The following is a 26,124-nucleotide window of genomic DNA, read 5'->3' as shown; positions in this document are numbered from 1 at the left end:
CATACACTAATGGTTGTGATTTTTTTTTCGAAATTTGGAATTTTGATCTATTTCAATTCATGACGATCAGCCAACCAACCCTATGTTCAATATTGCAATACAACTACTGGATTATACTAAATATTTTCTAATAAATACAAACCGAAATACGCTACCACACGGGGTGCTTTTCAATTAATTATTAAATGTGTTTCGATAATTAGATTATTCATTTCGAATGCCTAATCGATAACATACAAATGTGAATTTGCTTACGGGTCGAATGAATTGTTAATTTCATTTTTTATTTTATTTTTAGAACGTGTTCTAATTTGGATTGTGCTGTGGCTCAATACTTATTCTAGCAATTCATTTTTTTTTTCTATGAGTATGTTTGTGTATTTAAAAGATCTTGACCTTATTTCTTCCATGGAAGGCAAAGAAGACATCAATTATAGGCTAAGAAAAAGATCGTCCTCTCCTGCAGAGGATAAAAAAGTAGTTCTCATGTTCATAGATTAGCAGAATTTCCACTGCACATAATAGAGCAGAAAAAGTTCTACTGCTCATAGCCCAGCAGAAGAAATTCTGCTGCTGCTAGTAGAGCAGAAGAAGTTGTATTGCTCATATTTGAGTAGAAGAAGTTCTACTGCTCATAGTCGAACAGAAACAGAAGCTTTACTGCTGCTCATAGAGGAGCAGAAGCACAACTGCTACTCATAGATTATTGGAAGTCCAACTACTTCTGCTCTGAGTAGCAGAAGCCCTGTTGTTGCTCGGAGAGTAGCAGAAGCCCTATTGCTGCTCGTAGAGTAGCAGAAACCCTACTGCTTCTCCTAGAGTAGCAGAAGCCATACTGTTTCTCCTAGAGTAGCAGAAGCTATACAGCTTCTTTTAGAGTGGCAGAAGCCATACTGCTTCTCCTAGAGTAGCAGAAGCTATAATGCTGCTCCTAGAGTAGCAGAAGCCATACTGCTTCCCCTGGAGTAGCAGAAGCCGTACTGATTCTCCTAGAGTAGCAGAAGCCCTACTGCTACTCGTAGAGTAGCAGAAGCCGTACTACTTCTCCTAGAGTAGCAGAAGCCCAACTGCTACTCATAGAGTAGCAGAAGCCCAACTGCTACTCATAGAGTAGCAGAAGCCCAACTGCTACTCATAGAGTAGCAGAAGCCCAACTGCTACTCATAGAGTAGCAGAAGCCCAACTGCTACTCATAGAGTAGCAGAAGCCCAACTGCTACTCATAGAGTAGCAGAAGCCCAACTGCTACTCATAGAGTAGCAGAAGCCATTCTGTTTCTCCTAGAGTAGCAGAAGCCATACTGTTTCTCCTAGAGTAGCAGAAGCCTTACTGTTTCTCCTAGAGTAGCAGAAGCCTTACTGCTCTACTCCTAGAGTAGCAGAAGCCATACTGCTCTACTCCTAGAGTAGCAGAAGCCATACTACTCTACTCCTAGAGTAGCAGAAGCTATAATGCTCTACTCCTAGAGTAGCAGAAGCCATACTGCTCTACTCCTAGAGTAGCAGAAGCCATACTACTCTACTCCTAGAGTAGCAAAAGCCATACTGCTCTACTCCTAGAGTAGCAAAAGCCATACTGCTCTACTCCTAGAGTAGCAAAAGCCATACTGCTCTACTCCTAGAGTAGCAGAAGCCATACTGCTCTACTCCTAGAGTAGCAGAAGCCATACTGCTCTACTCCTAGAGTAGCAGAAGCCATACTGCTCTACTCCTAGAGTAGCAGAAGCCATACTGCATTTCTTCTTGTCATCTTATGCGGAAATGGTATTTCAATCTATTTAATCCTTTGATTCCAATTTTGGAACTTTTAAATCATTCAACACTGTCTCTCCCTCTCTCATCTCAAAATGAATTTCATAATTAATTTCACCTTGAGATAGGTCGAGTTTTTGAGTCGTCAAAATCCTACCCCAATCACCAATAAAAATTAAAATTATAAAATCAATAGCATCATGCACACACTCGCTCATACACCACACACACACACGATACGTATCATTGTCGTTGCCAGCAAAGTCATCATACCATACACCACCATATTATGAAGGTCCTTTTTTTGTGGTCCAGTACTGCTTTTATTCCCCCGAATGTCTGTGTGCTTGTGTCTGCATCGCACACAAGATAAACAACAAGTTTGCCCGATTTTGCATGCCACAGGACGAACGACATAATGTTGTTGTGGTCAGATGTGTTGCAATTATTTTCGTCATCGACATGGTCTCTTCTCTGGGGTTTGGTCTCTGCTTCGTGTTGTTGTTCTTGTTGGCTGTGGGTGGTCATTGACCTTAGACGAACCCTTTTCGTATTTTGAGTATATATTCTCTAAAATTCGTAAACCAAATATATGCACAGGACAACTGACAGACAGATAAACGTGCACACACACGCACAGCCAGACAATGTGTGTAATGCGAGAGATGGATCTTTTGTTCATTGCTTCCCGCCTAACTTGTTTGAAACAATCACAACAGGATTTTTTTTTTGGTTCGATACGTGTTTGTTTGTATGTCTCAAATGTTGTCTCGCCAGACAGAACAGTGAGTTAGGATGTGAAACACATACATACACATACAGAAACAAGTACTCAGAGCTTTTAATTTCAATGTAATAACAACAAAACAAAAGAAATTGTGCGTGTTATGCTGCTACCATACCCTGAATGCAGGCGGAGGGTAGTAAATATTGCCATATTTTCGATGAAGGGCATGGAATGCAAGTCTATGATGACTGAGGATAGTGCATCAGATAAGGAAGGGTATGAACATATCAAGGCTTACTCGCAATTCAATTACTCTTTTGTCAAAATGAAATTCCCTAGAGAATAGAAACGAGAAATGTTTAAAAATTTGGAAAAATAATTAAAAGAATTTATGTTCGGCGATGCTAAATGCTATTTAATATCTTTCTTCAGGAATAAAAAACCGCACATATGGCACATATATTTCCCTAACCATATGATTATATGGGCTCGATAAGTCAGGATTTTTTTAAATTGCAAGTAAAAGGGTAGGAGAAGTACCAAAAGATACGAAAACTTGTGTCAATGGCATTTAAAGACTTGTTTTATCCCGAATTTGGTCCAAAGGCCTTATAGCAATATTTTTTCGAAAACCAGCAAGGAGTGAGCGTAACGTTATCAGATCATATTAAACGTTAATAAACAAGTAAACAAGCTGTAAGTTCGGCCGGACCGATCTTTGAATACCCTCCACCATTTAGAACGAATTTGGCAATTTTCCAAAAAAAAAAACAAAAACAAAAAATAAAATCCGTTAAAAATTCTGTTAAAATCTTAAAAATACCGAATGTAGCCGTTATTTTCGGGTCTATACGACGACGTGGATCTGCATTGGCAAATTTTGTCTCAAGCCATAACAATATTCAAATGCGAAACTTGAAAAAAATCGGTGGATAATATCGCTAAAATCATCAAAATACCGAATATCGGGAGGTACTGTTATATGGGGGCTTTAAGAAGACGTGGACCTGCACAGACAATTTTCTGTCTTAGCCTGTACTATCCATTACGAACTTCAAGTTTCAAATTTGAAACAATTCCGGCTGGATCCGGCTGAAAAATCATCAAAATACCGAATATCGGGAGGTATCGTTATATGGGGGCTATACGAAGACCTGGACCTGCACAGACAATTTTCTGTCTTAGGCTGTAGTATCCATTACGAACTTCAAATAGCAAATTTGAAACAATTCCAGTGAATAATGTCGCTAAAATCACCAAAATACCGAATATCGGGAGGTACCGTTATATGGGGGCTATACCAAAACGTTGACCTGCACAGACAATTTTCTGTCCTAGACTGTAGTATCCATTACGAATTTCAAATACCAAATTTGAAATAATTCCGGAGAAAAATGTCGCTGAAATCATTAAAATGGCGAATATGGGGAGGTAACGTTATATTGGGGCTATACGAAGACGTGGACCTGCACAGACAATTTTCTGTCCTAGACTGTAGAATCCATTACGAACTTCAAATATCAAATTTGAAACAATTCCGGTGAATAATGTCGCTAAAATCATCAAAATACCGAATATCGGGGGGTACCATTATATGGGGGATTAAAATGAAGGTTAAAATAGTTTTGGTCAGAAAAAATTGGTTTTGGACCATTGTGCAAAGGTTTAACGAAAGATTTTCGCATAATTTTACAAAATGCCGATATAGATTATATATATTTTCAGCTCTACTCTCATAATTTTCGGAGTTCGGTAATTATTTTTTAAATTCTACCGTTTGCCGTTTGTTGTAGGATATCAACAAACCAAGCAGAAGCAAAACTTGGAAGTAACTGCAAAAAAAGCTTTAAAACAATGCATTACTGGCGTTTGCTGCATTGACAGCGAAATTATGACAACAATAACCAGGGCTATTGCAGTGGTGTTGGTTGGTAGTGGTGGTCTAATCAAAACAAAAGTGACAAGGTGCAAAAAAGTGGTGTGGTGTTGTTATTGTATTTCAATTTTTTTTCTTTTTTTGTAGGGAATGTTGTGAAATTTTGCGCGCGCTTTATTAAAATTTCACAAAATTGCAAATCAAAACAAAAAAGCTGAAGAACGAAAATGAAACGAAAGCAAAAAAAAAAAAACAACGAAATCACTGTGACATGCAAAATTGCAATTTTTTCTGCTGTTGTTATTTGGCATTTAAACGAATTTTTTCTTGTTATTCGATTTTTTGCTGTTTTAAAATTGGTTGGGTTGTAGGGAGAGGGGTGGATTCAGTTTTGCAAAAATTGCGTTTTTTGATGAAATTAACAATTTCAGTGGGCCGAAATAAAAAAGAAAAGAGGAGGGAGAGGGGGTAAAGAATTGGGGTAGAAGAGGTGCTGATGGCAGGCAGGCGCGGGAGACTATAGAAAATGAAAATCGTACAAAGAAAGTTGCAGCTAAAACATGCCTAGTCGGAAAAACGGTTTTATAACCTAGATTTCTTTGGACCAAATCCGTTTCAGGACATTCCGAGTCGATCTAGCGATGTCCGTCCGTCTGGCTGGTGCGCACGATAACTCTCAAAGGGAGTATCCGATTTGGTACAAACTTGGTACATCGTAATATTTTTGTCAAACTCCACTCCATAAAGTACCTCCCCCACAAAGGGTCAAAATTTTGAATAATTACATCTCTTATAAAATGGGTTGTAAGAGTCCAATTGTCTTCAAATTACACAAATCCCATCAATTTTATTAACCCAAGATCCGCTTTTAAGATGGAATATATCGGTCCACCCCTTCTGGTATCTCCCCCAAAAAATGAAAATTTTTGAAAATTAAATTTTTTGCACAGAAAGAGAAACGATAATTCGATTTTGCTCCAGTTTTGCTAATCATAATATTTGCATTAGTTCTAGGTCAGGTGCGAAAATGGATAATATCGGTCTACTTCATCCAGTACTTCCCCCACAAAGGGTCAAAATTTTACATAATTATAAATCTTTTCTGAAATGTGATATAAGTGTCCGATTGTCTTTTAATTACACAGATCATAATATTTTTATTAACACAAGGTCTGGTGTGAAGAAGGCATATATCGGCCCACTCCTTGTGGTATCTCCCCCACAAAGGGTCAACATTTTGAATATTCATGAAGCTCATAACACACAAAATTATCATCCGAATCCATTCAGATTTGACAAATCTCAATTTTTCCATCAACACAAGATCTGTTGTAAAACAAGATCTGTTGTAAACACATACAAATATTGCCCAACTGCTTCGGAAGGGTCAACAGTTTGAATAATCATAACTCAAGGCTGGGGGTATACATCTGTCGGCAAAACCGACTGATATTATTTTACTTGTTTTTATACCCTCCACCATAGTATACTTGGCATATTAAGTTTGGCATTCCGTTTTTAACACCTCGAAATATACATTTTAGACCCCACAAAGTATATCTATTCTTGATCAGCATAAAATTCTATGTCGATTTAGCGATGTCCGTCCGAATGTCTTTCTGTCCGTGTGTGAAAATCACTCTAGCTTTTGAACAAAATGAAGTAGGTTGATAAAATTTTACTCAAATATATATTATGTCTGCAGGACTTTTGGTAATGAAAATGGGTCATGTAGGTCCACTTCTTCGTATAGCCTCCATATAACGGTACCTCCCGATATGCGGTATTTTGATGATTCTAGCTACCTTTTTTTTAACGGAATTGTTTCAAAATTAATATTTAAAGTTCGTAATAGATGCTACCGCATAAACCAGAAAATGGGCCATGTAGGTCCACGTCTTCGTATGGCACCCACATAACGGTACCCCCCGATATTCGGTATTTTGATCATTTTAGCGACATTAGTTACCGGAATTGTTTCACATTTCGCATTTGAAGTCCGTAATGAATACTACAGCCTATGACAGAAAATTGTCTGCAGGTCCATGTCTTAGTATAGCCCCATATAAAAAATGGGCCATGTAGGTCCACGTTCTGGTATAGCCCCTGTATAATGGTTCCTCCCCATATTCGGTTCTTTGACGATTCTAGCTATATTATTCATCGGAATTGTTTCAAATTTGGTATTTGAAGTTCGTAGTGGATACTACAGCCTAAGACAGAAAATTTACTGGGCAGGTCCACGTCTTCGCATAGCCCCCATATAACAGTACCTACCGATATTCGGTATTTTGATGATTTTAGAGACATTATTTACCGGAATTGTTTTAAATTTGATATTGAAAGTTCGTAATGGATTCAACAGCCTGTGACAGAAAATTGTCTGGGCAGGTCCACGTTTTCGCGTAGCCCCCATATAACGGTACCTCCCGATATTCGGTATTTTGATGATTTATGCGACATTATTCACCGGAATTGTTTCAAATTTGGTATTTGAAGTTCGCAATGGATACTACAGCCTAAGACAGAAAATTGTCTGGGCAGGTCCACGTCTTCGTATAGCCACCATATAACGGCACACCTCGATATTGGGTATTTTGATGATTTTAGCGAATTTATTCACTGGAATTGCTTCAAATTTTGTATTTTAAGTTCGTAATGGATATTTCAGCCTATGACAGAAAATTGTAAGTCCGGGTCCACGTCTTCGTCCCATATAATGGTTCCTCCCTATATTCGGCATTTTGACGATTTTAGCTACATTATCCACCGATTTTTTCAAGTTTTGCATTTGAATATTGTAATGGCTTATGACAAAATTTGCCGGTCAACGTCATCCCTAAAATAAAGGCTACATTCCGTATTTTTAAAATTTTAACAGAATTTTTAACCAAATGGTGGAGGGTATCCAAAGTTCGTCCCGGTTGAACTTACAACTTTTTTACTTGTTCAATTAACAATTCTGTATCACCATTTGAACCTAGGACAAGTTGAAATGAATGACTTAGGCTGTCAAACGAGAATAACAAATACAGAGTGCCATTCAATCTATCGTTTCTTATACAAAAACAAAAAAGCCAGAGAAAAATTAAAAAATTTACCGGAAAAAACCTAAGGCAAACAAAAAATTGTAAACAAATCATTAAACAATTTGCACATTTTACTACTGGATATCATCAGAGTCAGCCGAATGCAGGTAGCGCAATTTTCGCCACACACACACAATCAGAATCATTGAAAATCAATGTAAGCAGAGAGTAAGACAATTTGGGAGAACACAGCAGTACAATTCTCTGCCCGGCCCTGATGTATATCCCGGCTGTCATCAGCAGCCGTATCGCATCCCACCCACTTCTCTGGACCGACCCGTGAATCAATTTATCACATGCATTTTGTGTGCGCTTTATAGGTATTGGTGTGTGAATTGCCGCTGCTGGATTCCTTTTTTTATTAGTAGAGAGACAGACAAAAAAACAAAAAATAATCATCACACAACCACTCACAACACACAACATTTTGAAATACTACGAAAAGCTTTTAATTTCGCAGCTATTTCGTGAATTGTTGTAACATTTGTTGTTTTTTTTTTTTTTTTTGCATTTCACAAATTCAATTGTGTCGTCCAATTTCATCAGCGGGAAAAAGCTTCAGCAAGCAGCGGCTACTCCTAGTATTTCATTTATTTAGACTGCCGGCATAAATAACTTCCAATTGGAATTAATGCCAGTGTTCTCTCAATTTTCTTTACTCTTCCTTCTCTCTCTCGCTCTCTCTCTCTGAGTATCTGAGCATTGTGTATATTTTTACGGCTCTTTTATTTCCATGTTTCACTCAATGGTTTGAGTAGAAAAATGTAAATAAACAGAGAGGAAAGAGCAACGGGTTTGAATTGGAGAGTATATTTTAAATACCAGTGATGAGAATTTCAGGGATTTGGTACATTTGGTAACTGTGACCGAAAAATGGGTACAATTACTGAATGGAAATAGATAAACATGAAAATAATGCATAATGTCATGAATGAATAAATAAATGAATGAATGAATAAATAAATAAATGAAATAAATAAAAATGAATAAATAAAACAAAGGCATGGACAAAATTCGGTGCAGGAGTGACTATATGATACCGACTTCAGACCAGTTATGTTTACAACTCTGGACTCGACTCGGAAAAACTAAAAGTTATATCCAAGTAGTTCTTCATGAGTACTTTAGCCTGAAAGACAATTTTGTGTGCGTAGGTTCACGATATCGTATAGCCCCCTTACAACGGTACCCGCCGATATTTGGCATTTTGATGATTGTAGCCATATTTTTCAATGGAATTGTCTGAAAATCCACAAAAGGAGTTCCTTCTGAGTACTTTACCACCTGTGAGAGTATTTTCTAAATAGGTCCACGATATCGTATGTCGCCCATATAATGATATCTCCCGATATTCGGTATTTTGCTGATTGTAGCCATATTTTTCAATGGAAGTGTTGGGAAATACACACAAGAAATTCCGTCTTAGTACTTTACCCCCTGGAAGAGAATTGCTAACGGTGCCCCCGATATTCGGTATTTTGATGATTTTAGGGACTTTTTCTTAACAGAATTGTTTCAAATTACGTATTTAAAATTCGTAATGGGTACTACAGCCTATGACAGAAAATTGTCTGTGCAGGTCCACGTCTTCGTATAGCCCCCATACAATGTTACCTCCCGATATTCCGTATTTTGAAGATTTAAGAGACATTATTTACGATATTCTGTATTTTGATGATTTCAGCGGCATTAATAACCGGAATTGTTTCAAATTTAGTATTTGAAGTTCGTAATGTATACTACAGCTTATGACAGAAAGTTGTCTGTGCACGCCCACGTCTTCGTATAGCCCCTATATAATGGCACCTCCCTATATATTTTGGAGGATTTTAGCTTCATTACTCACCGATTTTTTTTTTCAAGTTTCGCATTTGAATATTGTAATGGCTTATGACAAAACTTGCCTATGTAGGTCCACGTCTTCGTATAAACGTCTATTACCAAAAAATCGCCGTACGGTATTTTGATGATTTTAGGGATTTTTTTTACCGGAAAATTTCGTAATGGTTACTGCAGCTCATGGCAAAAAATTGCGTTTGCAGGTCCACGTCTCCATATAAGGACACCTCCCAATATTCCGTATTTTGATGTCTTAGCGACATTATTCACTGGAGTTGCTTCAAAATTGTTTTTTGAAATTCCTAACGGATACTACAGTTTATGACAGTAAATTGACTGTGCTGGTCCACGTCTTCGTATAGCCCCCATATAATGGTACCTCCCGATATTCGGTATATTAATAATTGTATCAAATTTTTCAATGGAAGTGACAGAAAATCCGCACAAGAAATTCTTTCTGAGTACTTTACCCCCAGGAAGAGAATTGTCTATATGCGATATCGTATAGCTCTCATACAACGATGCCCCAATATTCGGTATTTTGATGATTTTAGGGACATTTTTCACCGAAATTGTTTCCAACTTCGTATTTAAAATTCGTAATGGATAGTACAGCCTAAGACAGAAAATTGTCTGTGCTGGTGCGCGTCTTCGTATAGCCCCCATATAACGGTACCACCCAATATCCGGTATTTTCAAAATTTCAGCGACATTATTCACCGGAATTGTTTCAAATTTCGTATTAGAAGTTCGTAATGGATAATACAGCCCATGACAAAAAATTGTCTGTACATGCCCACGTTTTGGTATAGCCCCTATATAATAGTACCTCCCTATATTCGGTATTTTTATGATTTTAGTCCAGTTATGGCAAGATTTTAATAGAATTTTTAAGGGATTTTACTTTATTTTATTTATTTATTATTATTATTATTATTTTTTTTTTTTTTGAAAATTGCCAAATTCGTTTCAAATGGTGGAGGGTATTCAAAGGTCGTACCCAGACGAGGTTACAGCTTTTTTACTTGTTTAACTTTCCTATAGCTCTTAAAAAATCACCCTTTTGTGTAAAAATGTACTCCGTCTGTCACTTATATTTCAATCCTTTTTTCACTCCTCTGTCATTGCAATGATGTGAAAGCACAAACTCAGTTGAAAATTCAAGTAGCCAGAAATGTTACAAAAAATTGTACTTTCAAAGTTCATTTGTCATCACTAATTTGAGAGTGAACATTTCACTCTCACGGTTGTGTAAATTGGTATTATGTTGAAAATGTTTAAAAACCTTATTAATTCAAATTTGAAATTAATCTTGAAATTTTTATTTTTGTTCAATAAAATAAAAAATTGTTTAAAATAAAATACCTATTTTTAATCCCATATTCCCATTGAACTAGAATTGAGCACCATCAAGACAATAATAGCAAGATAAGCTATGCGAAAATTTTGAATTTGTAAAATCGGATTGGAAAGTAGGTATTCCTCTGTATGTGAATCCTCTGTAACAATATTAAGTAAAATAGTTTTGGAAAACCCTCTCGAAAATATTTAATCACCAGTCATTACCTAACCTACCTGGGTTTCTCTAATTCATTCATGGCCCAATGATTTGAATTTACCAATATTTTTGCTTGCTTAAAATCCACTGCAGCTCTAGGTATGCAAAAAAAAAAAACATTCGCACAACCAAGAAGACTTGAGCCGATTGGAAAATGGACAAACTAAACCTTGTCATTAGATGAAAAAAATTGGAAAAATCGATTCAAAAAATTTAAATTTCTGATAATTGCAGGGAGAATCCAGCAGATTATCAATGTAGATCTAAAGATAGAAGACACGTGTATCGGCCTGTCGAAACTTTGCACTTCCGTCTTGTTTGGACATTTTTAATAAAAATTCTTTAGAATCCCTTGATTTTAGTTATACAGGGTGAGTTAAAAAAACTTCAACAAAGTCAAACGCCATAATTTTTACATTTTTTATTTTAAATTTTATTGAAGGAAAACATAAAATGTCGGAAATAGCATTAAATTTTAGAATAAGTTTAGATTTTTTCAAATTGATCACCTTTGGCACGAATTATGATGGCCTTCAAATGGCCAAGAAACCGTCACAAGCTGCTCGAATGTTGTTCTGCGGTATTTTGGCACATTCCCGGCGAAGCGCTTGCTTGAGATGATCGACACTTTGGTATTATTAGTGCCAGCATTGCTTTCCAAAATACTCCAAACACAATAGTCCAACGGATTGGTATCCGGAGATTTTTGTGGCCACTGTGCCCTGGAAATGAAGTGAGGAACCTCATGTTGTAACCATTCTTGGGTGGCGCGTGCTGAGTCCTCTTGGAATGTCCAAGTTCTGCGGCCAAAATGTTTGCGTGCCCAAGCCTCTAATAGACCCTCTAGAATATTTTCGCGATAATATTCGGCATTTATTTTGATGCCACGGTCGATTAATACGAGCGGAGAGCGATGATCGGTTGTAAATTGGGAGTATGTGTTCGGAAACGTCCTTCCATAGAGATAAAATTTTTGATATTTGATATTTTAAAGAACATTTTAGACAAGGACCAAGCGTAGATTTTTGAAGAATATTTTTGACAAGGACCAAGCGTAGATTTTTAAACAATATTTTTGACAAGGAACAAGCGTAGATTTTTAAACAATATTTTTGACAAGGAACAAGCGTAGATTTTTAAAGAATATTTTTGACAAGCACTAGCAGACCAATAAGCGTGATATTTTATAAAATATATTTTTGACAAGCACTAGCAGACCAATAAGCGTGATATTTTATAAAATATATTTTTGACAAGCACTAGCAGACCAATAAGCGTGATATTTTATAAAATATATTTTTGACAAGGACCAAGCGTGGATTTTTAAAGAATATTTTTGACAAGCACTAGCAGACCAATAAGCGTGATACTTTTTTTTAAAATATTTTTGACAAGCACTAGCAGACCAATAAGCGTGATACTTTTTTTTTAAATATTTTTGAAAAGGACCAAGCGTGGATTTTTAAAGAATATTTTTGACGAGCACTAGCAGACCAATAAGCGTGATACTTTTTTTAAAATATTTTTGACAAGGACCAGCAAAACAGGAAGCCTTGATTTTTTAAGAATATTTTTGACAAGGATCAAGCGTGAAATTTTATAACATTTTTTTGACAAGGACCAGCAGACCAGTAATCCTTGATTTTTAAAGAATATTTTTGACAATTTTTATTTTTCAGTCCTTTTTGCTTTCTTGTTTTGCTAAAATTCAAATATGAAAAAAGAATCTACTACTAAATTTTCTCATTTAAAAACCACCAAAAGAGCGTATCACTCTTTTTCTCTCTCTCTCTCTCTTTCACTCATTTAATTAAATTCCGTTACTCAGGAAGCCGCAAATGAAAACAAACTGATTTTTGGTTAAATACTCTGCTGTGGAATCCTTAACATAGATGGGTAAAATATTGAAAGAGATATTGTTAAGAGAGTTTTGAAGTAACTTTCCAGCATTAAATTTTAACACATTTAATAATTTTTAGGCAAAAATATAATCAAAGTAAGCTCATAAATTGTTTTATAAAAACAATTGCTGAAAATGATTCGTACATGTCTGTTTGTTGATGTTTCACTCATGGCAGAGCATAAGAGACAGCAACGCTAGCATGCCGTGCATTCTTGCCCATCTATGCTTATATCACTTTCCAAAAAGTAAATAAACCGGCATTTAGTGGCGCACACACACAAATTCCCATGTACACATTGCTCGTTTGAGCGAAGGAGGTCTCTCTTTCTCTCGCTCTCTCTGTTTTTTTTTTACGGTCATTGATGTTTGTGTGAATGAGTGAGTTTGCCTTGGGGATTGCTTTTACGTCAGAGCGAGAGAGAGAAACTAAGTAAATTGTGTGTGTTTGATGAAGTCCTCCGTGTGTGTTTGAGTGTGAGTTCGTGTTTCGAGTGCTGTCGACGGTCGTCTGTCTGTACTACTACGTTGCGGACACCTTTGGCGCGTTCATATCGACACTTCATTGTGGGATTTTCATGTGAACGGTCGTGTGGTGTTGCGTTCTTTTTTCCTTTAGCGGTCGCCCTCTGTGTGTGTGCGCGCATATATTGTTCACACGAAAACGAAAAAATAAAACTTAAGCAAATCAGCAAACAACAAACTGCTGAACTTAAGAAGACCAGAAAAGAAATTGTTAGCCACAACAACAACAATTATAAATAAAAAGGGACTTTCTAGACAAGCCCGTCGTGGATGAACACTATTGCCTCTTTTTATTTCAGTACATTGCTATACGCGCGCTCAGAACTCAATAAGAACTACTGCTGAAGAGACACAGACACAGTCGCCGTGTCGTTGCCGCCCGTCACTCACTCAGTTAGTGAGCCACCAGCTAAAAGAAGAAGAAATAGTGTCATTTTGTGTGTTCACACAACACCACACACACACAACACAAATCACAACTAGAAGAAGAATTATAGAAAGAATATTTCATCGTCGTTCGTCGTCGTGCTCGAGCGCAAAATTCTTTCGTGAGAACTTTTTGTCGGTGTAAAAGAACAAGTCAATGTTGTTGCTGTGCCGATGGTAATAATAATAATAATAATAAAAAAAAAATAGAAATACTACTACATAGTGTGTGTTCGTTCGGCTCGACCGGCCCCCGTATGTTGTCAGACTCACAGAAAATACAGCAAGCAACCAAAACTTAACAACAAATCTCAAACAAGAAATCATTTCCTTTTCCAACACAAAACCCACAACAACACAGTGTGACCGAGGCGCGGATAGCCCAATGTGAATAAAATTTTGAAAAAAAAAAAAAGAAATAAATAAAATCAAATCAAGAGTAGAACCCTCCTCTAGTAGTGAAAATATTTAAAGCTCGAATAAGAAGCAAATGAGAAAAAGAAATATTACAGATTTATTTGAAAAATTGCTACGCCCGGAAAGTAACAAGTAACTAAAAAAATAAATAAATAAATTCAAGTGGAAACTATTGGAGGCTGTTTGGTGAAGTGTTTTGTGAAAAATTAAAGGAAAATATTTTAATAAAAAAAGAAAAATTAAAAAAAAATTAATTTTCGTGGTCATGCCTAGTTTGATGACAAACAACAAACTTGAAAATAAAAACAGCAACAAAATATTAAAGCGGAAAAAAATTGTTAAAATACTTTGACCGCCAAATTAAGAAAAAATATTTTTTTTTTATTAAAAATAAAATTGAAACCAGCCAAGACTCTTTGGCAGCAAGAAATAAACAAAACAAGAAAATCACATAATTTACAAAACTATACATCTGTAGTTTTGTGTTCCAGTAAAGAAAAGAAAAAAAAAAGAATTGCAACAACATCTAAGCTCGCACATAGCATAAAAGAAAACAAAGTGTTTACAGTTAATTATAACAACAGCAGCAACAAACAAAACCAGCAAATAAATATAAACAAACCAAGCCAAGAGAATATATAATAAATAACGAAGGCAAAGAAAGTTAGTAAAAGAAAAAAGGAAAGGAAACAAAAACTAAAGTGAAACACACACCGAAAAACAAAGAGAAAAAATTAAGAATTAATAAAAAATTGAAATTCTTTTTTATTTAACCCCAAACCAAAATTGACCTAAAAAAAACAACAAAGTTCCCGCTTTATTTGCTAAACACGAAGGATTATTTTTTTCAACTTCCTCGCAACCAGCACCGCATCCTGACCACAACTATATACCTATTCAGCAACAAAACAAAAGGAGAAGAATATATAGCAGCAACACAACATTTGGATTATCTAGAAAAATAAAAATTATTATTTATTTTTTGAATTAGCCTTAAACAATAAGACAAAAAACAAAAGGTGAGCATAAGCGGTTTTAAAATTTAAAATTCTATGTCGATTTAGTGAAGTCCGTCCTTCTGCCCGTCCATGGAAATCACTCTAGCTTCCGAACGAATTTAAGTAGTTTTAAAAATTTTACTCAAATCTATATTATGTCTGCAGAACTTTTGGTATTGAAAATGGACCATGTAGGACCACGTTTTGGTATAGCCTCCATACCTCTCGATATATTCGTTATTTTGATGATTTTAGCGACATTATTCACCGGAATTATTTCAAATTTGGTATTTGAAGTTCGTAATGGATACTTCAGGCTAAGACAGAAAATTATCTGTGCAGGTCCAAGTCTTCGTATAGCTCCCATATAACGGTACCTCTCGATATTCGGTATTTTGAATGATACATTATTCACCGATTTTAAGTTTAGCATTTGAATATTGTAACAAAAGTTACCTATGCAGGTCCATGTCGTCGTATAGACCCTAATATAACAGCTACATTCGATATTTGCAAGAAATTTTGGAAGTTAAATTACTACTGTATTGTAGTATTAGGGTATGTAGGAATTTTTAAAAATTCGTACTTATGTGTACTAAGTGGTACTAAATTTTGGTACAATTTCGATTTTGGGAGAACCGGTAGAATTGGAATCCTGAAATTGGAAAATACGATGCGTCTATTGGATTCTATGATGCAGGTTGTTATGGAAATTTGTACTTATGTGTACTGTTAATGGTACTAAATTTTGTACAACTTTGGATTTTGGTGAACCCCAATAGAGCTTAGAATCCTGAAGTTCGCATTACCGTGGGAGTGTAAAATTGGGATATGTGCGAAGCTTTGGAAATTCGTACTTGTGTCTGTACTAAATTTGGTACAAATTGAAATTTTGTTAAACCGATAGTGCTGAAATTCTAAAATTTGGAAATATAATTTCTATGGGATTGTACGATTGGGGTATGGAAGTAATTTTGGAAATTCGGTGTGTAGACTTTTCATGTGTAGAAGGTGTTTTTGGACTAGGAGTTTAAGGATTTCTTTCTTACGATGTTGTATTTAGTGAACAGATACAGTTATAATCTTGAAATTTTGGTGTAAAAATTAAATTTGCGAAGTAGTATTGATTATAAATCAGTGTTTTTGGACTAAGTGTAACATCTATACTAAATGGTACTAAATTCTAAATTCGTTTGGTCTGGAAATGTAAAATGTTTGTGCTTCATTGTACAGCTAATTGATTTAAAAAAAAATGATCTGATATCTCAATCTTATATCTTAATGATCTGATATTCAAATATTTGATTTAATTAAAAAAAAAAAATTATTTGAAGACCTTATTTGAAATGAATTCTCGTATAGTTCGCATATAGAAAAAAGTGCTTAGATTTTTTTTTTAAATTTATAACATTTTGCAAATTAAGTGGGTGGTAGTGCCTCTAGTTCTTTTGTGAAATTTGAAATTGCACAAAATCTTTTTTTATTTTGTTTTGGATAATAAAAAAATGTTTGTCAATTTTTTAAATTTAAAATTAAATTTATTTTTTTTAATGAAAATTTTGTTGTCAATTTTTTAATTTAAAATCAAATTATTATTGTTTTTTATATTCAAAACTAGTGTGCGATTTTATTTGGCATTTCAATTTTTTAATAAAATATCTTCAATTTTAATAAGTCAATTTTGTTTCATCAAGTCTATGCTATAAGAAAGGTGAAATTAAATTAATTTATTTTTTTTTTCGTAAAGTGGTAATAGTTGTCCCATGACAAAATTAGAAAAATATGCAGAATCATTTATTTTATTAATTTGATCAAGGATAATAAAAAAAAATTATTGATTTTTAATGTTGAATTAAATTTCCAATTTTTTTTTTTAATTTATATTGTATCTTTTTAACAATGTTCTATTTTCAAGTAAATTCCATAAAGGCAAATTGTAGGAAGAAATAACAAAATATATTTGTAAATTTGTTTATCACAAAAATTGTTCAAATAATTATTATTGAAAATTTATTTATTTTTTTTAAGCTTGCATATATATATGAGATTTTTCAAAATTTTAGCACCTTTAAAAACTGCAACTAAAATTGTATCCAAAATAAAGGTCTTAATTTACATAAAAGAAAAATAAAAACATTACATTTTGATTTCTAAGTCGGTCAGTATTTTTTTAATTCAAAAAAAAAAAAACTAAATTTTTGAATTTGAAGTCGATCAATGTTTATGTTTAATAATCGTTACAAACTACCAGCAATAATTTGTCTTATTTCTTAAATCGTTTAATAATTTAACTCATAATTTTATTTAGTTAACTGTACCGATTCTTGCATTTCCACAAACAACGTTTCAATCGTCTCATCATCGGGCTCCCTTTATTTTCCTAAATAAGTTAAAATTTTGATCACTTCTCTGTGTTTACATTTATGCAAAAACTCTCAACCAACATACCGCCTTCAAACCACAGTGTATAACATTACCCAAACAAAAAGAAAACAATTGCCGCCTACAAACACATTTGTGGAAACCAAAATAATAAAACAAAAATGCAAAACAAAAATCTAACGGCACACAAAATTCCTTTGCAGTAGTGGCATTTGTTATTGTCGATGATGATCGATTGCATCTTTATTTTGTTGTTTTGTTTGCCAATCGTATTCACCCAGCAGACACGACGACAACGACGACGACGAATACGAAAATTTACCAACAACATCCTCATCAAAACAAATTGTAGCAACATTGCATCTATTTGCCTACTCTCCATCCATCTCAATTAGCAATTGATGCATTTATCCTCCCCCAACAGTACTGTTAGTGAGATCAATAACTTACTCTCTCTCTATCTCTCTTGCATTGGACAGAGAGTACCCACTCCCGCAAAAGGGAATAACGAAATGAAGTCAGTCAGTCTTGTTTATTTACCTTTTTTCTTGTGCTTTGTGATATGATGTTATGGATAAAGTGCGGTGGGAATTAAATTTATTCCATATATATTTTTCTTTTTTAGAAAAATTATTTAATTTTTTTTCTGCAATTCCTTATTCATAACAAAATTCTAATTAATTTTGTTTGTTTATAGACAATATCTTGTTTATATTTTTATCGCCATTTCTCATAATTTTTCCCGCTTTTAAAAATTCCTTTGATTAAAAATTCCAAGAATTGTTGGTATTTACAAAACAAAAAAATATTATCATAATGTTTACGAACTCATTAATATTATTTTTTTCTTATTAATTTCATGCATGCACAGATTGCTGTTGCCCATATAGAAAGTGACGTTCACAAGTCATTGGGGGGAGGCATTACTAATCTTAATTAATACTATTCATTGAATAATTCTATCTATTAAATCTTGAAATTTTCATCTACAATAACTGATCAAACGCTGCTAACAACAGTCAGTCAGGCAGATGATTATTATCTTCCAAGTACCCGTATTGTCTGTCTGTCCAATTGGTCAATAATCCCACCTAACGAATTTTAGCCACTGTGTGTGCTTCTGATCAAATGGTCTTAACTAGGCGCCGAAATACCTAGCGCCAAAACCAGAACAACACCATAACATAACATTTCAAAAAAAAAAAAAAAAAGAATAATAATAATGTTCGTGTTTTGTGCAAAACAAAAGCTAAAATCGTTTAAGTATTGGAGGAAAAAAAAAAAAAACAAAACAACGAATTACAGTTATTTAAAACAAAATGCCACTAAACGCCCACCACCAAAGCACAGAACATATAAACACAAAACAATAACATTACAACGGCGTCATCATTGTGACACACACACACACATTGGCATTGTGAAGTTAGACGGTTTTGTTGTTTTTGTGAAATAGAAAAACAAAAAAATGCGAAAAGGAATCCCTGAAAAACAAGTAACCCCCACCACGGGGAGGTGTGTCATTGTATGGCATCATCAGACAAGCCATTTACACTTAACAATTGATTTAGCGCGAAAGCCCCCAACTAATATTTTCTTTTCACTTGTTTTCTATAGCCACATAACCTTTGTAACATGGGTACATATGTTTTCCTATTTCATGCTTGTTTTTATTGTTTGTTTTGCTGCCTGGCCAGGCCACACAACAAGACAGTTTTACACCTTGTACTTTAACTCCCCACATTGCTCTTCTCTCTTTCTAAATGGCAACAATACTCTGCCTATTGCAAATAATTCAATCAAACCTGTGCCTGCATTAAATCTTTGCTCTTTATTTTACTTCTCCACTTTTCCCTCTCCACAAAGCCAGCAATCAATTCTCAAGCCTTTCCTTTCTCTATTGTATTGTGTTGTTATGCCACTGCAGTGTTGGCACAAAGAACAATGCATTACTGTTTGTTACTGTTGTTGTTGTTGATGTGGGGATATCTCTTTATTTTTGGGGGAAGCAAAGAGAGTTCTAGTCACATTTCTATGGTGTGCCGTTTAAGGAAGAGAAATTATTAAATGTCTCGAGGTTAGCGGATCTATGTAATTTTTTGCACCCACATGTATGCTGCCACCACTACTACTAATCAATCGATCACCACCACCACCACCCATGTGTGGGAGGGTCTCGTCGATGACGTTTGATGGCCGTTGAGTCGGTTGGCCGTCTGTGTTATGACGACACATTTAGAGATTGTAATGCAGAGATTTTTTTCTACTTCCCCGTTTTAATAGTGGATGAGTGTCGGATGTTATTGTATGAAACATAACGGCTAAAGGCGTACTTATGAAAATGTCAAATGAGAGCTTTAAAATCAATGCATATGTGGGTGTTTAGTGGGAAATGTGTTGTTATTAGAGTAATTAAATTGGAAAATTTTGTAGGGTTGCCAAGCTGAGGGAGAATACATGAAAATATTGATGAAAAACTAAATAAAATAAAGAAAACTAAAAATAAAAGGTGACTAGTGAAAAAATAGGAAGGAATTCAAAGGAAATTAAATTAATAATATAGGGTAATAATAAAAAAAAAAATTTATAAATTTTTTTTAATAAATTTAGCTATTTTCCAAATAATAACTCTGGTTTTCTCTCTTCTCTTCTATTTTCAGTTTATTGATTAAACTATAAAAAACAAAATACAACAAGAGGATCTGGTATCTTCTCAAAACCCAATATTTATATTAAATATATATACCTACTACATACAATAGCATATAACACATCAAAAAATATTTTTTACATTTTCGTCGTTACCATTAAAAAAACAACAACAAAAACACAAGAAAACAACGGAGCTAACAATTTGCTAAACTCTAAAAGCTACCAACACAACATTTTATTTATTTGTGATAATTCGGAACTGCAACAACTAGACACAATGGCCAAACTTTGCTTTCCGTATAGCTCATCGCCCCCAACCTATTCTTTTAGCGATTTTGGGCCCATCTCCTTCCCCGATGAATTCTGCACTAGTGCCGATACATTCGATCTGTTAGAAAGCATGCCCTCTATCCACAGCGATATACAGAAATTTGAATCCGATCACTATAACGATACATATGGTGTTGCATCGATGGATCTGGATGAAATTGATGTCAAACCCGAAGTGTGCAATACAGATTTAATGTGGTCAGCACCCAATAGTAAGATCTTGAGCACATCTGCATCTTCGGTATCGAGTGATATTGTTTCGGTTGCCCCACCCTCTGCGGTTATGGGCCATGCACACAGACCCCTGCAACAACAGCAGCTGCAGCAGCAACAACAACACAGACCACAACCGACTGTGGTCACGGCCAAGAAATTCAATAGCATGGGCGAAATTCTACACATCAAACAGGAGCAGGATTTGGAACAACATTTAGAACCCCATAGTATACCCAACACCAAGGTACAGTTGACAACAACAAACATTCAAAATATTCCAGCCGGTACCTCATTATTACGTAACAACAAGAAATTGCAACAGAATCGCAACAACAACACATCGTCATCATTACGCACGGCATTAAACAGCACCTGCTTGTCACCGTCGTCGGTGTCGTCACTATCCTCCCTTAACATCAGCAATTGCAGTAGCAATTCCTCGTCGTCGATCTACCAACGACCCGATACCCCACACAGTTTGGATGATGATTCTTCGGTACCAGATTTCCGCCACAATGTTGATTTGGGTGCCTGCATCGTTGGTAGCAATAAGATTTCCCTAACACCTGATCATCATGCCAATTTCATCAGTAATATTAGCCAAGAACTGCAGGATACCAGTAAAAAACAAATCGATACACGTTTGATCAGTGGCTGTTCCCTTACCGAAGTTTTGGATGTGATAAATTCGAACATTACTGATTTAACAACGTTATCGACATCGACAACAACAACAACAAAATCATCAGCCACAACGACGTCACCATCATCAACAACAACAACAATACACAATGGCAACAGTAGTTCGTCAACGCGTTTCTTCGACTATGATTCGGATGAAGAAGACAGTACCGCATCGATGTCAGACCACGAAGTGGTGTTTGGTGGCGCTGCTGCCTCACCGGTCTCAAGTCAGTCATCAAATATCGGCTCCTCCACACACAACTATATGCAGCACAGTGATCATAGTTATACCCGTAGCAAGGATGGCATGGATGATATTAGCACAAATTTGGAGACACCTTCGGATTCCGGTGAGTTGGTCAAGTCAAACATTTTTTTCTTGTTGCTCTGTTTTTATTTATTTTTTTTTGTTTATCTCTTAAAAATGAGGGATATTGAATGGAAAGTTGCAACAGGGTGAGGGTGAGGGGTGGGTGGGTGGTGTGTGTGGTAGGAAGTAACATGTTGAGAATATTTGATTGCAAAAAAATTGCTGCTTTCCAAATGGTTTTGTTGCTGTGCAATATTTTTTTCTCCCTGTGTATCAAGAAATTCTAAGTTCCGCCAATTTTTTATAATCCAATTTTTTAAATTTTTTTGTTATTTTTATTAATTTAATTTTAAATAAATTTGTGCATCAAGAAGTAATGACTATTTTTTCTACAAAATCGTTTGTCAGTTTTTTTTTTTATATTTAAATGTTTTATAATCTTTTTCTTATTTTCGATAATTTGTTTTTATTTTTCTATATTTTTTGTGTATCTGGAAGTAAAGATTAATTTTTACATTTTCTAAATCGTATTTTTTAATTTTCAAAATTGTATGTCACCTTTTTTTTATTTAATATTTTTAATTTTTTACGAGTTACGTTTGCCATTTTTATAAGAATAAAAATAATAAGAAAAATGGAAAATAATTCTTATTATTTTTATTCATATTTTTTAAAATTTAAAATGTTTCCTCAGTTTTTGTTTTTTATGATTTAATTAATTTATTTTTATTTTCAAAATCGTTTGCCAGTTTCTTATTTTTTATTTTTGGCTTAAATTTTTAACTATATATAAATTTTAAAATTTTTCCTAATTTTTGTGCATCAGGAAGTAAGGAGTATTTTTTTTTGAAATCATTAGCCAGTTCTTTATGTTTCATATTTTTTTTTTATTAATTTTAGTTTCATTTTCATTTTTCCCAATTTTTTCCCTGTGTATTAAGAAGTTTCAAGTCATTTCCACTTGTCGTTCATTTCTCTGCCCCCTCGCCCTTTGTCGTCCTCTTTCTCACTCTTATTATAAAATGTTCATTTGTACGTGTATATCATATATTTCGTAAGGTTGTGAAATTATTAAAACCTTAGTATATTTATATACTTGGTTTATTGTTGTAGCCCACATTTCAACCGCACAGAGAACCGGCAATCGATGCGGCATACAGAAGTGGGCACAAGTTGACGTATTTTGTACTCGCTCCCCTTACTCTGTCTATCTCTCTCTCCTGCATGCTACACAGTAGAAAAGTCGAAAGAAAATGACAAAAGTTCAAAAGTCCACAAAGTGTAGAATCACAAAATAACAACAACAACAGCAGCAGCACCAGCAAGTTGTAGTACAATTAAAAACGGCGACATTCTACTCTTAAAACAAAAACACGAAAAAAACAAGCACAGAGGCGTCTGGCTGAATGCTTAAAAATTCAATAGCTAAACTGTTGTAAAAAAGAAAAAAAAAAATGCCCACATTAAGATTTTTGGCGCCTTTTTCCCAAGTCTTAATAAGATTTATGTGGTGTACTTACTCGTATTTTGTTGGCAAAACTATTGCCTAGCATTAGGCGTTTTCTCTTAAGGCGAGGTCGTCGCTTGTATATCCATTGTGTTCTTTAAACTCTCAGTTTAATGGCATTTTTCTTTCTTTCTTGTGCGCATGTCATATGCTTTACAACGCCTTAAAGTAGGCCCCACTTTTTTGTTGCTCCAAAAAAGAGATTTGTGTTCGGTATTTTTTGTCATGCCGGTGGTTACACCCAATTGTTTTTTCGGTGAGTTTTTATTTTCTTGGTAAAATGCCAAAATGACATGTTGAAAATATTGTAGCATATTTTGGGGGGTTTACGTCAATAAGTTTTCTTTTTTGGTAATTGGTAATTGTTAAAAGCTCTGCATTTTCTGCCTTTAACTTTGGCCTACCCCAACCCAAACGCACACGTGTATAACAACCGGTGTCTCTCTCTCTCTCACACACTCTCTCCTGATTGCAATGCGCTCTTCTCACTATTTTGTGTTATTATAGTTTTGCGTATATTGTGTTTTTGGAAATTGTCTGGTGTTTCTGTCTGACTGCACTGACTAGCCAGACATGCGCTTTTATAATTCATAAAGGCGTGGGTTCTCCACCTTCTATCATCCCACCCCCCACGCATAATAGTTTGCACTAAGAACGGAGGCTGTAGTATGGGTTTTGTGAATGACTTGGTTGGGTGGAGGGGCCTTTGAGAGATGTGCTTAAAAGAAACGTGGGAGGTGTAGGGGGGGTGTCATAGCTTGATTATGATTCTTACTGTACTATTACGCTACGCTCACTGCTCTATACTACAGCTACTACTACTGCTGCTGCTGCTGCAACTTTGGGGCCACAGTAGTGTAACATTCCACATAGTGGAGGGTCTCCCCTGCTCTCTTGGCTTCCTTCTCTCACTCTCACATTGCATCGTAATGCCAGCCATCGTCTTGCCGATTGCTTTTTGGCGCGAAAAAGTACAATTGCAATGCATTGACGTTTGATGACGACGAACAAAATGTGCTGCGTCGACATCGTTTTGTCGTCGTAGTAGTAGATACAACCAAGTCGTGTGTATGTATGGGTATTGGGGGGATATATGTCGAGGTTTCCTCAAGACATGATAGATACAGATACTCAAAGAGCCCCACCACACACTATGCCATTCACTGCAATACATCACGACGGGCACATAGCACACACACGAGACCTCCACAACAACGTCATTCATTTTTTGCACTTTTCTCGTGACGACTAGGAGAAGAAGACGACGCTCCGCCAGCTAGCTAGCTAGCTATCTTTACTCTATAGAATTGCAAAAAGCGTTTTTTTGCACTCGGAATGCATTCAGCGTAGAGTATTTGTTTATCTTTGTGTTGTAGTTGTATCGCCACAAAACAAACTTGTATTTTTATCTCTGTGAGACAACAACAACAAAATTTGTATATATTTTTGCAGTGTATGCTGGTTGTTGTTGTTGCACATTTTAGCGTTTGTTTTTATTTTGATATGTTTTGTTTTTTTTTGCTTTACTACTACTGCAGTCAGCCGCCGCCACGTTGCAATATTTTTCCGTAGTAGTATTTTTTTTTTAGATTGCCGGAGGGGGGTATGGGAAGGTGCCAAGGTGTGGACTCAAGAATTGGGTTTGTTTTCATTCCACTGCTGCAAAAAAAGAATTAAATTGATTTTGGTCTATGGCCGAACCGTTGTGAGTTCTGTTTTGAGTATGTCGTTGTCGAGTTCGCCGCGGCAGCCGGGGTGTTGTCTCTCACTCATACTCTTACCTAGCGGCAATCATGTTATTTAGTAGCTCTTAAGATGCTGAATTAAGCAAATTTAGTTGCTAGGCGCTCTAAATTCTGTGAATTAACAATTTTTTCGGTGTTTGGGTTTTTTTCTCTAAATTTTTTTTGCTGTAGTTTAATTTAAAGATCATAAGAAAAAAAATTATTTTTTTTTTCTAAGCACAGGAAATTGTTGTGATAGCTATTGTGATACATTTGTATATTTAAAATTGAAAGATTGAAATAGAGAATTTTTAATATGACTATCAGAGTAATTTTTGTTTTTAATTATTTTATTTAAAATTATTATTTTTTATTTAAAATTATTTTATAAAGGCCAATTCTTAATTTTTTAATGATTTTGGGCTGCAGGGCCCCTTCCAAAATTATATTTGTAGATACTTGTGCTTGAAATCTCACTTTTTTTTATTTTCTATTATATTCCCACTTCTAATATATAAATTTCGAATGGAATTTTCTTAAAACCTATTATACCTAGATATATACAACAAAGTCAAACGCCATAATTTTTCATAAAATATCGGAAATAGCATCAAATTTTAGAATAAGTTTAGATTTTTTCAAATTGATCACCTTTGGTACGAATTATGGCGTTCAAATGGCTAACGAAACCGTCACACACTGCCCGAATGCTGCTCTGTAGTATTTTGGCCCATTCTCGGCGAAGCGCTTTCTTGAGGTGATCGACACTTTGGTCATTTTTAGTGCCTACCTTCTGCTGAATTTTTTCCTGTAATTTCCCTATTTTTGTGTTGCTTAGTGTTATTTTCAAATTTCCTTGTTTCAAAAAAGTACTTACCAAATATATAACTGAAGAAATGTTAAGCATTTTTTTTTTGCTTTTGCCCAGTTTTTGTTTATATACATCACACACACACAAACATATATACATACGTATTTACTTTCAAAAAAAAAAAAAAAAAAAAAAAAAAAAAAAAAACTAAATAATTTACACTGGGAAGTACCCTCATAGAGGCCTAGTTGATTTTTGTACGCCTCTCAAGCCATAAAAAATTTCCCAAAAATGGCAAGTGGCAACGCAAACATTTTTCTTTAATTATCACTTTTATTTTGTGTGCGTTTTTTTTCTGCCGGCTGTGTTTCGTCGTTACGCAAAATAAATTAGAAAAAACGAC

At 35.0% G+C, this 26,124-nt stretch overlaps 1 protein-coding gene across 3 annotated transcripts in view; it reads left to right on the top strand.

The window, feature by feature from the left end:
- LOC101887976 (myc protein) overlaps positions 1-26,124 on the top strand; it is a 65,816-nt gene that overhangs the window by 16,360 nt on the left and 23,332 nt on the right. For 2 of the 3 annotated variants that reach the window (XR_009341939.1, XM_005188251.4), the window contains exons 1-2: positions 13,242-15,126; positions 20,148-21,719. Coding sequence is in view for 2 of the 3 variants with exons in the window: in XM_005188251.4 (XP_005188308.1) it covers positions 20,417-21,719 (1,303 nt within the window). In the remaining variant the exon portion in view is untranslated. Of the gene's footprint in view, positions 1-13,241; positions 15,127-20,147; positions 21,720-26,124 lie in introns of those variants that run through there. The other variant, XM_005188250.4, reaches the window with a different exon arrangement.

The sequence above is a fragment of the Musca domestica genome, unplaced genomic scaffold (assembly GCF_030504385.1).
Source record: "Musca domestica strain aabys unplaced genomic scaffold, Musca_domestica.polishedcontigs.V.1.1 18, whole genome shotgun sequence".
NCBI lineage: Eukaryota > Metazoa > Arthropoda > Insecta > Diptera > Muscidae > Musca > Musca domestica.
This window is presented reverse-complemented; position numbering and strand designations above follow the sequence as displayed.